Source organism: Setaria italica, chromosome III (assembly GCF_000263155.2).
Source record: "Setaria italica strain Yugu1 chromosome III, Setaria_italica_v2.0, whole genome shotgun sequence".
Taxonomy (NCBI): Eukaryota; Viridiplantae; Streptophyta; class Magnoliopsida; order Poales; family Poaceae; genus Setaria; species Setaria italica.
Genome location: NC_028452.1, coordinates 13,802,258 through 13,819,230, shown reverse-complemented (window position 1 = coordinate 13,819,230; position 16,973 = coordinate 13,802,258). Strand labels below are relative to the sequence as shown.

The window sequence follows — 16,973 nt, the reverse complement described above, 5'->3', positions numbered from 1 at the left end:
CTACAAAACTACTGTGATTCAGTTCCAATTTGTAATAAATACCATGGTGTTCTTAGATAAATGGGGAACAACTGCCAATGAGTTGGGTATGAAAAGGAATAGCTCTGTTATCCAGTTAGCTAGGGCTTGCAGCGACGCCCTTGCGAAGTTGCGATGGACGAGCTCGTTTCAGCTCTTGCGTGATATCAAATAGAAAAAAGAACTTGCGCCGTTGCCGGGGATCGAACCGGTGTCAGGAATACTCACCACTATACTACAACGACGAGTTGCTTGCTACGTCTTCAAAAGGTTACTGTATTACAGTCACGGCCTGTCTCTACCGATCACCACCTAACACTTTGTAAAGCAAGGGATACAATAACCTGATCAGAGGCAACACTTGAATCGAAAAGCGCGCACAAGCTTTACCATACCTCAATCACACAAAGCGCCTTTAATCTCGCATCTGAATCAAAAGGCACCAATTTTCCATTCAACACCAGTTGCTTTCACGTCATCATGAAGTCCCCAATTCCTAGTGACTCAGTACGGCCGGCCGCTTGAGCCTCGCACGCCCGCCGTACGGGCCAACTCAGATCAACAGATGACAAACAACACCTGCGACCGCGACACACACTTCGATCATATCGTGCACGAAAAAGATGCCACAAAGTGCACCAACCCAAGTGGCAGCACCACTAGGCGCGGAGGGCACAGTCCCTCGGCAAGAACCCCACCCGCCCCGCCACCAGATCGTACACCACCTCCACGTTCTGCATCTGGAAGCTCCCAAGCACCGCTCCCGGCCCGCTCGCGCCGCCGCCGCCGGCATCACCGCCGTCGTCGTCCATCCTCTGGAACAGCAGGCACTTCACCACGACGGAGTCCCTGACCGCGGTCACCGGGTAGTAGCTGCTCAGCTTGGGCAGCGTCAGCCTGCCGCCGCCGGCGAGGTGGAGGCTGATCGGCGGCAGCTCGTCGTCCTCCGCCGCGCACGGCGCGCGCGTGCAGGGGACCCTGAAGCAGAGGTCGAACCCCGTGCGCGCCTCCATGTCGCGCGACCTCCCGTACGGCACGACCGCGGCGAGGGACGCCAGGAGCGACGCGTAGAACGGGTCCGGGAGGTGGGTGTACGTCGTCCCGGTGTCGACGAGCACACCGCCGTTGCCTTGGGAGTCGACGCCGCTCAAGCTCGGGGGAGCAGCGGCCATGGTGGAAGCAGAGCCGCCATCGGCTCCGAAGCTGACGCCCTCCAGGCCGATGTAGTAGAAGTTTGGGTAGGTGACGCTCTTCAGCATCGGGGTGAAGATGAAGCCGCCGTCGTCGGTCGCCGACGACAGCGCTAGGTCGCCCATCACCAGAGGGCTGGTGAAGTTGGGGTTCCTCGCGAACCGGAAGCCGAGGAAGCAGTGGGAGAAGCCCTTGCCCAGGAACCCTAGCTGGGAGGGCAGGGACAGCGTGCCCTTGCCGAACCCGGCAATGCCGATCGGCTCCCTGATGGAGCTGCCCACACAGCCGAAGCTGAAGCCTGGGAACTCCACAGGTGACAGAGGATCAATGCCATGTATGCTTCCATGGAGCGTTACAGAGTCCCTTGCAAGGGACCCCAGGACCAGTGCTCCACCGCCGTAAGTGTAGGAGAAAGGAGGGCAAGGTCTGGGGCAGAGACCACTGGTGAAGGCAGGGATGGCGCATCCCACCGCTGCGCAAGGATCAAACCTGTTGTCGGAGCTGTGGACGTCGACGCAGAAGCGGCTGCCGCAGAGGTCCCATGTGTTCGACGAGGATTGAGACGGCAAGAACATTGGGGTTGGCTTAGAGGAGCTATGCTGATCGCCACACTCCATGCACTGGTAACTGCTGGTGCCACAGGGGACCCAGGTGAGGTCACTCCCCGTGTCCAGGTACACTTGGAAGACCTGTGGGGGTGTGCCAAGGTTCAGGGACAGCAAGTAGCCATCTGTGTATGCTGTTACTGGTTCTACGATGTCCAAGAAGTCATATTTTGTGGAGTTCAGTAGTGTCATGGATGGAGTATACAGAGACCTGACATGGCTAAGGCCAAGGACAAGGCTGCTCTGGCTCCGGGGTTTGGTATCTGTTGCCTGGGAATTGAAGAAGCTGGATATGATGCAAAGAAGAATGATGTATATGTGAATGAAAGGATGCATATTGTGTGATAGTATGAGCAGGAGAAGAGAATTAGGAGTATTTATAAGCCTTAGAAAGCTGTTTACATCAATAAAAGCATCTAATTTGCAATTAATAATGCAAGTAATATGAAATGCATCCATATTATGCTATTAAAAGTCATGCTGTGCTAGAATATCTATTTCAGTGTTGGTAGCAGGTTTTGCCTTGTATGGCCAACATAACAAACATAAAGGGACTACTTTTGATGTCAGGAGGGTCACTTTCCAAGCATCTCATTAGCTGGTATCTAGGAGGGATCATGGTATTTTGAATAACTTCTGACACCTTCAACCTTTATCGCCATCCATTTGTCCTTGTTAATAGAGAGCAATGCTAATCCAACAGACACTTGCATTTATTGATTGTACTAGAAATGTAGTTCTATTCTGGGATCCAAGGATTATTTCTTTCTGTATGTCCTTTCTATGCTGGATCCCACAAATGGCCTCTATAATTACAAGAGTAATACATGAAAATTATGCACATTAGTGAACTTTTGCAAAAGCTTTCTTGGTTTCTGTTTTTTATATCTCCAGCTTAGACGTGTTCAGGAACTTAAGCCTTAATTCATGTCGAACCTCATATCAATTTGCTGTATATTTAACCAATCCCGACTAACAAGGAAACTAAAGTAACAGTCTCCAGAATAATGGGGGTAAACTTAAATGAAGAAAAAAGAAGGTACCGAGTTCATTACGCTTTCTTGTCCATGATTATCAAAGTGGATGGTAATAAGAAAGGGCAAAAACGTGACTACAACAGGGGTAAATGATGGTTCTCAAAAATCAAAAGTGGAATTGAAGCGATGGCATAAACCTAGGTTTTGAAATATAAAAGCACTGAACTTACAAATGGAATAAAGTATATGAGGCACACGCATTTATAGCCAAAAATATCAAGAGAGCATCCAGAAAACAGGTTGAGCAGCCTGGATCACAAGGGAAAAGCTGAATTACCAGCGTAGCTGCATTAATGCCTACTGAATAGTGCAAATCTGTACATAGCTGTACGTGAATGTACAGATGAGTGGATATCGTGTATGCAGACTGTACATGAATGCACACGTTCCCCTACTCAACATGCCGCTTGGCCAGTGTCTTCTTGAGACCTCTTAAGATCTTGGAAAACCACATTACATTCATTATGAATAGTACAGTGGGGGCAACAGATATCAGAAGACAAGCAACAGTGTCCATCTGCTTAACCTGTCAATAAGAAGGCATTGACTGATAAATATATGGGTGGTAGTATTTTGTATACTGAATTCATCAGAACCACCAAGTACCTGGTCATAGTTCATAAAGATGTGATAGAACAAGTAGAGGAACAGAATTATCCTAGCCACCTGCGTAAAGGCAGTTGCGTCAACATTAGCGCACCCATATACAATGAGATTCAATAAATAGACATAACAAAAGGACATCATATTTATAATGCTGAAAAAAAGGCATCCAGTTAAAGTTAGCTTCGTTGTATACTAGTGATGGGATCTGCTCTGACATAGTGAAAGTGACCACGAAGTGCTTACCAGCCAAGTAACAAACATTGCAATTCCGTTGACAAGGTATGCTTTGGAGTTTTTTCTTCCAGCGACATCAAGGAACCTTGATGAAATAGAGGTAGAACGACAGGTTAGATGTATTGAAAGATCATAGCATGCAACAAATATTTTGCGTAAATTCACTGACCATCGTAGGTTGATTCCTGGCGTCGTAGTTTCAGAGATGAGAACCATGTACGTGTATAACTGTCCTTCCCCAGATAGCATGGCATATACAGCACAAACAAGTGATAGAATGTGGTGGAAAACCTGACAAAGGATGCCAGGAGTAAATGTTACAGGCAGAGCATGCAGTCTACAGGGGCTGAATTAGAGCAATACGCCTAGGTTAAAACAAGGGAGGGGAGGAGGGTGAACTATGATGTGGTCTGTTTACTTACATACTCCATACCACCAAGGGAAGGGTAAAACCAAAATATCATGGCAAGATCTGCAATGAAGTACCCAACAGACACCTGGTAAAAATAAGATGCAACTCATGAGGCAAGGGAGCAAAACATGTATACATCAAACAATAAAGTTTCCTACTTTCACATGACAGCAAAGTAACAGCATACCCCTAATGTAAAATTGGAGAGGTGCGAACTCCGAAATGTTACTGGTCCATCCAGCCGATCAGAGAACAAACCTGACAAGAAGACTAGATATACTGACATAATTGTAATGAATATTGCATGGACAGTGGACATTCCCCTGGAGCAGAAAAAAATCAGAGCAAGTATCATCAGAAACTTAAAATAAACAGAGGATGCTGCAGAAAATAGAAGTGTAATATTAGTAGTACCTATTGTTCCATTCAATCTTCCGAATATTTGTAAGGGAAGCATAACCTTTGAAGTAGATAGCACTGATCATGTGTGTGATGTCGTAGGACTGAACTCGTAGAAACAAAAAATAGTCAATAAATTATTACAGTGACAGGATTTTGGTATATTTTAGAATATGGATCATCGGAATGTTCCAACGAAGAATGTAAAATCAGCATATGCAATGTTGGATCATGCTCAGTATTAGCATAGTATCTTGGCTCTAAGGAGTCATTCCAACTCCTCAGTGATTCTGTAAATATGGTAGATTTGGGAACACTGCAGCAGGTGTGGTGCAGATGAATTATCTCTAAGCTTATATATGCTATTGTTTGTCTGTGTATCGTCGATCACTTGGTTTACCCTTCCCACAAGCTCTTATAATTTCACTTCTTTTTGGAGTTTTGCAATGTTGTCCTCAATAGCCTTACATCGTATTTAAGCATCATTCTACTTGAATACCTAATTAATGCAAAGATATCATCCGTATTCTACAAAGCCATCATCATGCTGTAGTGTGTGCTCTTTTCAAAGAATCATTGCAAATGGGATAGGAGTTAGTTCAAACATCACATGGTACTTTTAAAGTGCTTCTCATTTAAGTTCAGATAAGCATTGATTGAGACTAACTGAAAGAAAATAGCTAAGATCAAACAGAAGTCCTAATACTGTCAAGAGCTTAGCTCAGTCATTTTCTGCCAACACTAACTTTCACATAAACAGTAAAAAGTTAATAAAGCCTCATCAATGGTTCTCTTTGTAGTGAATCAGGATTAGACAGGAAAAATAAGATTTGCACAACTTCTCCAAGAAAAAGAAAAGGCTTAATAACACTTGAAAAAAAGTTCCAATGAAAACAAACAGAGCAGAGATATATGAGGTTCTGTGTATATCATGCTCTTATCTTACTATGTTAATGCACATGAGGACTGATCATAAATTTTGACAAACAAAGTTCAAGTAAATTACAGTACCAACTTGCACATCAGGATCCCCCCAAGCACAGCAGCATACAGAACATATGAATCTGCTAGCAAGTATTCCTTAAGAAACAGTTCGGCTTTGTACTTATACATCATGATTGGATCCACAGGAAAATCCATTGAAATCTATCAACTCAAAACCTAATGAAGAAGTCAAGGAGAGGTATGTTAGTTAAGCTGGTAATATAAAGATGATAGAACAAATTTGAATAATAAGCATTCGACAATATCTAGTGTTGCATAGCCAGCATGATCATTGAGTGTAACAAGTGAAATCGGGCATTTGTAAGAGTACAACAAAACAAAGAAGGGAACATGTTTCAGGCATTCCCCTAAAAAAACATGTTTCAGGCACAATATCCGATGAAAATGTTCTATTCCAGGTATGCACCCTTTCACCTAATTTCACAAACTTGCAATAATCAGCTGATTTTCACCGGATATGCATCCTCTTATCATCCACCAATACATGCCGCAGATATATATTGTTTGTAAATGGTACATGGGTTTTTACAAAGGAACCATTGCAAATAACCCAAAACAATAACAGCAGACCTACTATTACATCCAACAAAAAACATTAGCAATCAATATCAGACCTCCGGCGCATTCGACATGGACCGGAAGCTATGAAGAACTATAACTTAATGAACGACGACCGAGATCGAACGAAATAGCCCGAAGAAGAAACCAAACATCTTTCTCATGCATTCCACTACCCAAAGGATTAACAGAATCACCAACCAGTAAGCGAAACCCACAACGGAATTCACCGGGGGCGCCAAGAACGGGCGCTCCTCCTGATCCTCAGGAACGCCGAATCAGACGAAACCCTAAAGCGCCCAAACAGTTGCGCCGGACAAGCGGAGAAGCGTGAGGGCGGGAGGAAGGGACGAGAATGGCACTTTGGTACCGTTACCTGCGCCTGGCGGCCGGTTGCGGAGGAGGGGAGGTTCTGGCGGTTGCCGCGCCCCGTGAGGTAGCGTTGGAGACGAAGCAACCGGATTGGATTGGAGCCTGGATGGCGCTGATTCGTTGATTGCTTCACTCGCTTTTGTCCCCTGTTCTTGCTTTCTTGGAAGGTGGAAGTCGGGGGAAAGGAGAACGTGCTAGAAGAAGCAAAGGGAAGGGAAAAGTACCAAAAACCTACGGCAAGGAGAGTAGGGGAAATTTATTTCAAAAAAGAACAGGAAACATGTGAGGTATACTTCCTCCAAATCATAAAAAAAGTGTTCCAAAATAAGCAAATAAGTTTTTTTGGAAAGCAAATAGTAAACAAATTTGTTATGAGCAAATATGCAATCAACCATTTGAAATCTTTGGTCACTAATATTTCAAAATAGGAAAGATTTATATACAAGTACGACGTAGGACCACATGGTTGTTGATATGTTAAATCTACAGACAACATTTCAGATTTTTATGTAAATAAGATATATATAACTTCTTAATATTTGATTTTTTATTATCACTTGAATCACGTACCATTATTAGACATGTGAATTCTACATGTCAAGCTCACACTTATAAACGAGTAAATGACCAAAAGTGCTACCATATTGGCGAGTGGCGACAATAAGATTTGAAGAAGTTATTTATATGTATCAGATGATTTATAAAAATATCAAGTACTAGCTAATAATCAATATCGAAGTGCACATAAATATCGAAGTGCACATAGAAGATAAAAAAAATTCATGTGCATTTCGCGCCAAAGCAACGCGGCTTTATAAACATGGTCACCAACACCACAATAGCCCACCAAACAGGACCCACTTGTCAGTGGCAGCCAGATGGCAACTATGGTTAAACTTGCACGATGTAAAGCATGCGGTTCTTTGGTAAGTGTTGCAGCAAATACGGTTCCCTGGAAATTTTGCACACACCTGTGTAGTTTTATGAAAATTGCTCGTTTCACAACTAAAATGCGGTAAAACAGATTGGACTGTATTGTTGATTCCTTGCCAACTCTGGTCATTTCTTGACAGTGGAGAGGAAGGTGGATGTATCACTTTTGCTTTCACTTTCCAGCACAAATTGCTTGGGCTAAGGAATGTGCAGCGATGGTCAGGCGTTCTTGTCATTCTCCCTGGAAGATCGCACTATCACAGATTTTGTGTTGTGGAGGCTGACATGGCTTGGAGCCATCTTCATCCATACGACGACTGACTCCCAGGAGATTAAGACTGGAGATTGTGCATGGACCTTGGAAACTACAGAAGTCTCTCATGTCCACAGTTGGGAACGAAACATGGAAATGATTGCCACCAAACGATACTCATGATGTTAATTTTTCGTCCTGTTTACTGGGAGATCCTGTGGTTGGCAGTCCACCTGTTCAGGGGGAGAGACAAAAACACCCAAAAGACAAGAAGGCATGCATGATTTTCAGCGGCCTTCTTTGCTTGCCTGATGCTATAGCAGCTACAAGGATGACAGGTATTGTGACTCGTGAGAGCACAGGGCCAGGCCAAATATTCCCCAAGTCCCCTGATTCGATGGCTCCTGCCAGAATTCTATAATCTTGTTTGTTTTGGTCCTTCATGTGCTCTTGTTTAACAATTATGAGATTAAGTGGTGATTATCCCCATGAGTCAACATGTAACATTGGTTTATGGGCTGATGGGCCTTCTGCTTCATCGTCGTGATCTCATCTCACTCATATATGCTCATGTGGCCACTTGATCCTGCAGCCTGCCTGCTCGCTCGCTCGCCGATCTCGATGTTTTTTTGTTTGTCGATGATTCAGATCGGCCCAACTGCGCGTGTGGCACGGATGAAGCACAATTTCATTTTTTTTAAAAAAAGACGAAACGCAAAGTTCAATCTCGTCTGCTATGTTTAGGTCGAGTCACTTTTGGTTTCAGAACCGATTGTTTGCGATGTTCAGAAAAGGGCATTCTCAAGGCCTGACATAGCTTGACATCATCTCTACTGAACCTGAAATCCCTCATGTTCAGACTTCCGGGCTGTTTGGCAATAGGATGTTAAAATTTAACACCCGTCACATCAGATGTTTGGATGCTAATTAGAAGTATTAAATATAGGTTAATTATAAAGTTAATTGCACAGATGAAGTGTAAATTCGCGAGACGAATCTATTAAGCCTAATTAGTCCATGATTTGACAATGTGGTGCTACAGTAACCATTTGCTAATGATGGATTAATTAGGCTTAATAGATTCGTCTCGCGAATTAGCACAGGGTTCTGCAATTAGTTTTATAATTAGCTCATGTTTAGTTCTCCTAATTAGCATCCGAATATACGATATGACACTGTTAAAGTTTAACACCTCGTATCCAAACACCCCCTTCACCAGGACAACACCAGTGAAGCGCTAGTACCATACAATCCTGATTTGATCAGCCATCATGTCAACCATCCTCCGACAGATGAACAGATTGCGGGGACAAATCAGATTTTAAGGACATGTCGAGAGCCTGCGCTCTAAAACATGGAGGTAGTTGGGATAAAAGTTTGCCCTATGCCAGATTCTCCTATAACAACAGTTACCAAGCTAGTCTCAAGATGGTATCATTTGAGGCTTTATATGGAAGGAAGTGCAAAACCCCTCTGTATTAGAGCGAGGCAGGAGAGAGTTAGTTGTTTGGGCCAAAGATTATCCAGGAAGCTGAAAGACAAGCTCAGATCATTAGAGAGAACTTAAGGACAACTCAATCTAGGCAGAAGAGTTACACTGATACTAGAAGGAGAGAATTATACTTTGAAGAATGTGATTACGTGTATCTCAAAGTATCACCTATCAGGGGTATGCGCAGATTTAAAGTTAAAGGAAAGTTGTCACCTAGCTTTATTGGACCTTTCAAAGTTCTAAAGAGGATGGGAGAAGTAGTTTATCTATTGGAGTTACCCAATCAACTCTCAGATGTGCATGATGTGTTCCATATCTCTCAGTTGAAGAAGTGTCTTAGAGTTACAGAGGAACAGTTACCTATGGAGGAGTTGAATATACAAGATGATCTCACCTACATTGAATATCCCATCATCCCATCAAGATCTTGGATACTCTAGCACGGGTCACCAGGAACAGAGTAATCAGGATGTGCAAAGTACAGTGGAGTCACCATGCTGAGGATGATGCAACATGGGAAAGAGAGGATGAATTGAAGGTAGAATTTTCCCAGCTCTTTGCTAATCCATCCGAATCTTGAGGATGAGATTCATCTTAAGGGGTAGGATTTGTAACACCCTAAATTTCAAACTTTTGCAAATTAATAAAATTTGTTAGAATTTTCTAGAATCTAATTGCTTGTATTTAAGGATCTAAGGATTTTCTAAGGTTTTATTTAATTTTCTAGGGATTCAAATGTTTTTCTAAAATTTAATTAATGATAAGAGTTTATTGTTGCATTCATGCTGGTGCATTGATTTTGGTTGTTTGAATTCAAATTTGAATTCATTTGTTCGAATCTTTTAAACAATTGAAAACCTTCTCCTTTTCTCTCCTTCTCTTTCTTCTTTTGGCCCACACTTCCTTTCGGCTCGGCTTCAACAGCAGCAACTCGCAGGCTAGGCCGACCTAGCAGCGGCCCGCTTCCATTGCCGGCCCATTCCCGCCGCCGCCTCCGCAGCCCAGCAGTGGCAGCCGCTCCTTCACCCGATGATAGGCGGGGCCCGCCTATCATCCCCCTCCTCCTTCGCGCCCGCGCCTGAGCTGGACTCGAGCTCGAGTCCGTGCCGCACGCGCCTTTGCCTCGGGCCTTGGGGCCGCACGCCTAGCCCCCCCAGCCTATAAAACCCGCCGCCGCCACCTTGAAGCCCCTCACCAAACCCTAACGCCCGCCGCCTTGAGCTCCTGCATCGCTGCCTGAGCTCGAGCTCTAGCGCACACCCGCCACCATCGATTTCCTCCGTCACCGCCTTCCCGTAGACAAGAACACCACCAGGAGCTTCGCGTCGGGGTAAGGAAGTTGTCGGTGTGGTCGTCGTTCGCCATCTCGCCTTCTACCTCGCGCACGGGCTCACCGGAGTTGCCGCCGCCACGCCAAGCCGCCTCTTCGAGCCGTATGCCGCCGTCACCACCTAAACCCCCGCAAGGACACCCTAGTCGCGTTCGTCGTCTCCCTAGCTCGCTCCAGAGCCAAACCCCATCGTGAACGGTGGCTGGACGCTCGTTTTCGAATGAATTCGTACGAGATCGCCGCCCGCCACCGCCGCGCGCCGCTGTCTCCGCCGCCCACACGCTGCCCGTCTCCCCCCAACCGACCGTAGCCATCCGATCGAGCGCCGACGGCCCAGATTGGATCTGACCAAAGTCAATACCGATCAACCCGAGCTACCCGCCACTTTTGCAAAAAGACCCTTGCTGTTTTCTCTTTTTACACCCGAGGTCCTGCGCAGCTCAAAAGTAATTATATTTAGATCTTTTTTCTTCTATTTAGGCCCTGCTCTTTTATAAAATCCCACCCGCCATCCTAGATATGCTCTTTTATATGTTAGACCTTCTGTTTATATGTTTAATTAGGTTTTAGCCCTTGGTTTCTTTAAGTTTAACCCCTGGAAGTTTAGTTTTCTTGTGGTTAAGCCCCTGAACCTTGTTTAGCTCATATCTTTAGCGTTTTAAATCCGTTTTAAGTGATTCTTGCGCCTATGAGTTCATGTTGACGCATAGATTAGTTTTATGGTTTTGTTTTGCTTTGTTGCTACTGCTTGATGTAATATTTTCTTATTTTAGTCCTTTGTTTGCTTGTATATACTTGCTTGATGCGCATGGAAGGATCGCAGTTCGAGGAATTCGAAGAGCAAGGCTTTGAAGACTTTAAGCAGCAAGAGCAAGTTCAAGAAGGCAAGTTGTGCCCTTGATCACAATTTGATCCCATGCAACCTTTACTTTCATGTTCATTACACAAATGCTATGCACTTTAAGTATATAAACATGATAGGTCCTATTTAAGGTGTGTCTAGTTTTATCCCTACACCTTGATCAACCTCGGTTTACTTAACTGTTGGGTAGTTCTTGCTTAATTGCTCTGATTGGGTATGGTGGTATTAATGAATCAATGCTTAAACTTGTTTTATTTATGCTATACCTTATCACCATGCTTAATTGGAATATGGGAAACCACACAGGAAAATAGTACAACCATAAGAACTACATAACTCTGGTCTTGGCTAATTAATTAGAGACTCTAGTCTGGGGTAATCTTACCGAGAGGGCAAGAGGGGAGGCGTTAATAGGGTATAGCCCGGCCCTCAGGCTGATCTGCTCTATGGTAGCTTCGCGATTTTGAGAAAGGTTTATGCTCTACTTCGACCTGAAACCTTAGCTGGTTACTTCTTACTAGGGAATCTTTGTAAAGGCTTTGTAGCGTCCCTATGCAATCACACCTAGGAAGTGTGGTATTGTGCCTGGCCCACACAATATGGTTGGGTCTAAAGTCCTTTTGAACTTTTACGCGAATTGTGGGTAAAGATGTACAACCTCTGCAGAGTGTAAAACTGTTATAACAGCCGTGTTCACAGTTAAGAGCGACCTGGACCCTCACATGATGAATTAAATTGATGTTATTTATTACTGTTATCTTTTATGTTCATGCTTAATGTGGGTGGCATAAATTTATACTTAGTAATTGCTAATAAAACTTGACCAACCAATTAAAATGCTGAAATGCTATTAAACCATAGCCTATCCTTGTATAGCCTTACACTACACATTACTTACGCTTGCTGAGTACCAACCATAAGTGTGCTTACCCTTGCTAAAAACGCTACTTAGATCAAGTCAACTTTGAGGAGGTTCTGGAAGACTTTGAGAAGTTTTAGGCGTACATGTGCCACCAGCCAACTGCCTGTGGAGTCATCATTATCGTTGGAGTTCCGCTGCTAGAATAAAGTCTCATTTTGTTATTCAAATTAAAGACTTTCGGTCATGTAATAAATTTAATACTCTCTTTACATCATGGCACTGTCTATGGTATTTACTGAAATCGTTGCATGCGTGAAACTTGATCCTGGCACATATGTAATTTATTCATTTAGTTTTATCTTTAAAACTGGGCGTGACATTTGATCGGCCATCATATCAACTTGGAGATTGTTCTTGCAGTTTACAGAAAGATCCTGTTGGCAGTCCACCTGTTCAGAGAGAGAGACGATAACACCCAAAAAGGACAGGCAGGAGGATGATACCAGCAGGCTCTTTGCTTGCCTGGTACTCCAGTAGCTGCAAGGATGCCAGATGTGAATGTAGTACAGGACCAAACAATCATTAAATACGAAATTTTTGGAAGTGCTTAGATGACATTTGATTAATGATCCATTTTTTAGAACAGAGATGAATGCAAATGATGGCATAGCAGAAATGCAGTACTGCAACGCTGCATTTTCTGCATCACTTGCTCCATCTTCACATATAGTACTGGATACGGCGTCGTTTCAGAACCAACCTTGGATCTCCCAGTTTGTGATCGTCTCCAGATCGATCAACCCAGCGGCGTAAAGTCGCGTCAGAGTCTTTCGCTCGCGTGCATGCTTTGCAGTCACGGAAGGTTTCTGAACCCCACCAGGTTTCTGACGAACGCGGCAACCTTCTCGTCGCTCTCGTTTGTCGGCGCCCCATCTCATCTGCATTTCAGTGCTTGTGCAGCACGTGCTGACGAATCTTAATTACCTTGATCGACTTGCCGATACGAATTACGATCTGATCTCGTTTCGTCCCCGTGCAACCTTTTGGACTTGGTATCCGTCCTCGTGCTGTACGTCTGCACCTTCCATTGTTTCAGACAAGGCATCTCTTTTCTTTTCTTTTCCCTCCGAAAGATCAGACAATGGCCTAAAACAAGATCAGACAAGGCATTCTCCAGGGAAGATTTCACACTCCAACTTCAGAATGACACTGCGGACCTTCCAAAAAAAATTTAAAGACCTTTAAAAAAGGAATGACACTGCACAGAACAAAACAGTGCAGCTCGAAAAATGAAAACATGGGAATGGGCCTGCAATGATGCAAATAATTCACTCGTCTGCCATTTTACAGTCCTAGCTGGAGGAAGCCATCATGTAAAACTTGGAGATTGTCCCTGCAGCTCTCACTGGCAACTCCTCTGTTGAGCTGACTGTTGCCTCTGTCCAGCTGTTCAGGGAGGGACAAAAAAGAACACACAAAAGGATAAGGAGGCATGATGATATGCAGCGGGCAGCCTCTTTGCTTGCCAGCTACTCTGGCAGGCAGCTGCAAGCATGCCAGATGTGAAAAGCAGTACAGGACAAAACAATCCTCAGGTTCCAAAGATTTCGGACCTGACATTTTGCTTCTGAATTGTTTTTCCTTCCTTTTCTGCTTTGCAAGTGTGAACTCTACTGAGACTGAAGATGGCAAAAGTCTGAGCAGAGACGAATGTAAATGATGGCATGGCAGCTCTGATGAAACCCCTGCACCTGAAGACGGATGTATGTAGGTGCCTATGTGCAAGTGAACAGGAGGCGAGAAGTAGGCGGTTTATAGATGAACTGATGTCACGACCAAGAACTAAACGTCGTCGGTGTCACTGCTTGCATTCCTACGCGACAGATTACCCGCTTTATTTCGCACCACGGGAAGTTCATACGAAACTGTACAATTCCCATGGTAATGTAATCTAAGTGAAATCCATTGCTAGATGCAGATCACACTCATGCATGTGACGCTTGCTGTACTGTTTGGTCTCTGTACCTTCCTTTTGCATGCATGAGTGCTGGCTCAATCAGCAGCTAGCCTAGCCTCCATGGATCCAAACGTGTAAAATGGGCTACATGGCCTATGGGTTAGACTGCATCCAGTACTATGATTGAGTGTCTCCTAGTACACATTCGGCGAATGCTTGTGCAGCCCGTGTTACTGTCAATTATTCATCTATGCGTTGCTTGGCTTGCCGATGTATCATCGATCTGATCTCATTTCGGGGGGGCCCATGCGCCTGCCGTCGTATGATTCCCTCAAAGCCCATGGTTTTTGTCGACTGTTTTTTCTTTCACTCTGGACTCTGGACTCTTGTAGCGCACATACGCAGGTCCCGTTGGATCTAGCTCAACGCTCAAGCGATACCGTGCCAAGTTGTCCATGTACCGCCACAGGCTACTGCAACCTGCAGATCCTTCAGGCTTGATTATTTATTAGCCTTGTGTCTATGCGCTTAGTCTGACGAAAAGAGATGCACATTCCTTTCTTACAGCTCTTGCTCTTGGCTTCTTGGGTCGCAAGCTCCCTATAGCCTGTAGGGACTCATGATGCAGGTGGTCACACTTCAGGACGGACCTCACTCCCACGTGTTGCCAACTCGCCACTGTACTGTCGCAATTCACTCTTGCTGTCTATGTTCATGCATGGTCCCGTCAGATACTCAGATCAGGCTGATGAAGTGGTCTCAAATCCCCAACGATGTAGCTAGCATGCAGCTGCTGATCCGTCAATTGGTAGCTCATGCAATCCATTCCTTCATTCAGGTGAAAGTGAAACAGCCTTTCTGCATCTCTGGCCCGTTCGTCTATCCACTATCCTCCGCATGCAGCTCATGAGCAGAGAAATGCAAGTCAGCCCCACTTGAAAACTGCACCAGATCGATACGACCTGCAAACGGCTCTGTGCTCCGTAGATCTTGCCCGCCGCAGTAAAATAACCTCCGCCCCATCATCTTGCAGCGGTTGCTTTGCGAATCGCGATCGCCTCGAGATCGACCACCAGCCTCCGATCCGCTCGCGGTGTAAAGTCGCCGGAGCACGGAGCCCTCGTGCGCGCATGCTTTGCGGCCACGGAAGGTTTCTGCCTTTCTGCAGCAGATGCATAACCGCAGCAGACTTCTCCACTAGCGGAGAAGAGATCTTCCATCCAACATTTTTAGTACCGGATGTATTTTACCCGGAGCTTAAGAGTCTTAGTTCCGGGTTAAAAGGCCACCACTGACGGCCACTGACGACGGGAGCTTTAGTCCATCGAGAATAAAGGGGACTCTTTAATCTCGGTTGGTAATATCAACCAGCCGTTACAACCGACAATAAAGGGGCTCTTTCGTCTTGATTGGTAACACCAACCGGGACTAAAGGGGGGCCGTTAGTCCCGATTGGAATTACCAACCGGGACTAGGGGGACTACGCCTCGCCTATAAATTCAGCTTCTTCCTCCCCGAGCCCGAGCCACTCAGACCGATAGCTTCAGACCCCTTCTCTATGGGGAGCAAGCAAACTTAGGGGAGGTGCTACCTGATTTTTGTTTCTCATTTTTGTGGGAATTTCACTCATCCAAAGTGTTGTAAAGGTTAACAATTCATCCCCTTCATTTATTATTATTATGCTTTGTTTTATGCTTTAGAGATGGAGAAAAATGAGTTTTTTAGAATGACGGAGAATGAAGAGGATTTTTATTGATACATGTTTTTGAGCCCAGAATTTCATAGATAGCTTGCTTGTTATATATGATTCATATTAGATGAATATCTTGACCAATATTAGGTATGAAAAAAAATAGAGTAAATATGTTTTTAATATTTAGTCATTGCACTAAAATTAAGGTAAATAAATTGTAGGTATAAGAAATATAAATAGCATCATGCTAGCCCAAAAAGTTTTTCATGCATGCATATAATATTTCTGCTAGTTTGTATGATTAGTTTGTAAATAAATTGTAGGTGTAAAAATAGAATTTGGTCATTGCTACAATTTTTTTGAGTAGTTTGCATGTTAAATTAGAGTGACATGAAAATTACACCAGTCAACTTAATGCTACAATTGTGGAACAGGACAACAAAGATACACTAAAGAGTACAGAGGCTCCATGGTGGACTTCACGGAGTCAAGAATCCAAGAAAAAGAATCTTCAAATAGTTTTCCAAACGCCTCACCTTTTCAAGCCACATACTCATAATAGAAGCATGGTGGCCCAATAGCCTGTCAGGCAAAGATCTGTTCATTGACCTTGACCCATCGACTTTTGGTTGGTTTTGGCTTACCAAAATGGGCCATGCTCAGTGAACAGATCTTTTGTCTGAATGGGCTATTGTGTGCCACCGTACTTCTATTATGAGAATGTGGCACTTGCTCCAAAAGGTGTTTGGATAATTATTAAAAGATTCTTTTATGATATTCAGCCCGAGTATGTGGACTCGAAGATCTTCTGTTGTACCATTATTTTCTGGTACTGGAGGAGCGAAGGTGACTCTCCATAGACTTCATAGAAGATTAAGTCATGTGCAGAGATGGCTTGGAGGACGAACATTCTGCTATGTTGTACCATTATTTTAGGATAATTGACTACGTGAAGTCCACTATGGAGCATCTGTAATCTTTAGTGTATATGTATCTTTATTGTCTTGTTCCAGAATTCTATCATTTTTCTTTTTATTGACCTAGTGAATGATATGAATATTGATTGGTGTAATAATGTGAATTTTTTTATCTTTATGAAGGTTGATTGGTGTAAATTATCAAAATTGATCAAGTTTTTTTTATCTAATACGAAG

General features: G+C 44.1%; 2 protein-coding genes across 4 annotated transcripts; both read right to left on the bottom strand.

The window, feature by feature from the left end:
* Positions 1-677: 677 nt before the first annotated feature.
* Positions 678-2,006, bottom strand: LOC111256733 (probable aspartyl protease At4g16563). Its single transcript, XM_022825220.1, has one exon. It carries the CDS (start codon positions 2,004-2,006, stop codon positions 678-680), a length of 1,329 nt encoding a protein of 442 aa, XP_022680955.1.
* A 1,011-nt stretch (positions 2,007-3,017) lies between these two features.
* On the bottom strand, positions 3,018-6,656 carry LOC101762951 (transmembrane protein 56-B). 3 transcript variants are annotated; one of them, XM_022825547.1, is made up of 9 exons: positions 6,442-6,656; positions 5,514-5,663; positions 4,518-4,606; positions 4,291-4,426; positions 4,114-4,188; positions 3,861-3,982; positions 3,701-3,776; positions 3,458-3,517; positions 3,018-3,377 (listed from the first exon to the last, which is right to left on the bottom strand). In XM_022825547.1, exons 2-9 carry the CDS (start codon positions 5,640-5,642, stop codon positions 3,243-3,245), a joined length of 822 nt encoding a protein of 273 aa, XP_022681282.1. In that variant the 5' UTR covers positions 5,643-5,663; positions 6,442-6,656; the 3' UTR covers positions 3,018-3,242. The 3 variants fall into 3 exon arrangements, with proteins under 3 accessions (XP_022681282.1, XP_022681283.1, XP_022681284.1); XM_022825548.1 differs by lacking the exon at positions 6,442-6,656 and adding an exon at positions 6,267-6,430 and having other exon boundaries at positions 3,109-3,377; XM_022825549.1 differs by lacking the exon at positions 5,514-5,663 and having other exon boundaries at positions 3,109-3,377; positions 6,442-6,655.
* Positions 6,657-16,973: the final 10,317 nt, after the last annotated feature.

Bases quoted from the DNA above. Each gene is read 5' to 3' on its own strand.
- LOC111256733 (XM_022825220.1), bottom strand. From the start codon at position 2,006: ATGACACTACTGAACTCCACAAAATATGACTTCTTGGACATCGTAGAA.
- LOC101762951 (XM_022825547.1), bottom strand. From the start codon at position 5,642: ATGGATTTTCCTGTGGATCCAATCATGATGTATAAGTACAAAGCCGAA. The intron at 3,983-4,113 runs GTAAGTAAACAG...ATCCTTTGTCAG, and splicing joins CCCTTGGTGGTATGGAGTAT to GTTTTCCACCACATTCTATC. The intron at 3,777-3,860 runs GTCAGTGAATTT...TATTTCATCAAG, and splicing joins CCAGGAATCAACCTACGATG to GTTCCTTGATGTCGCTGGAA.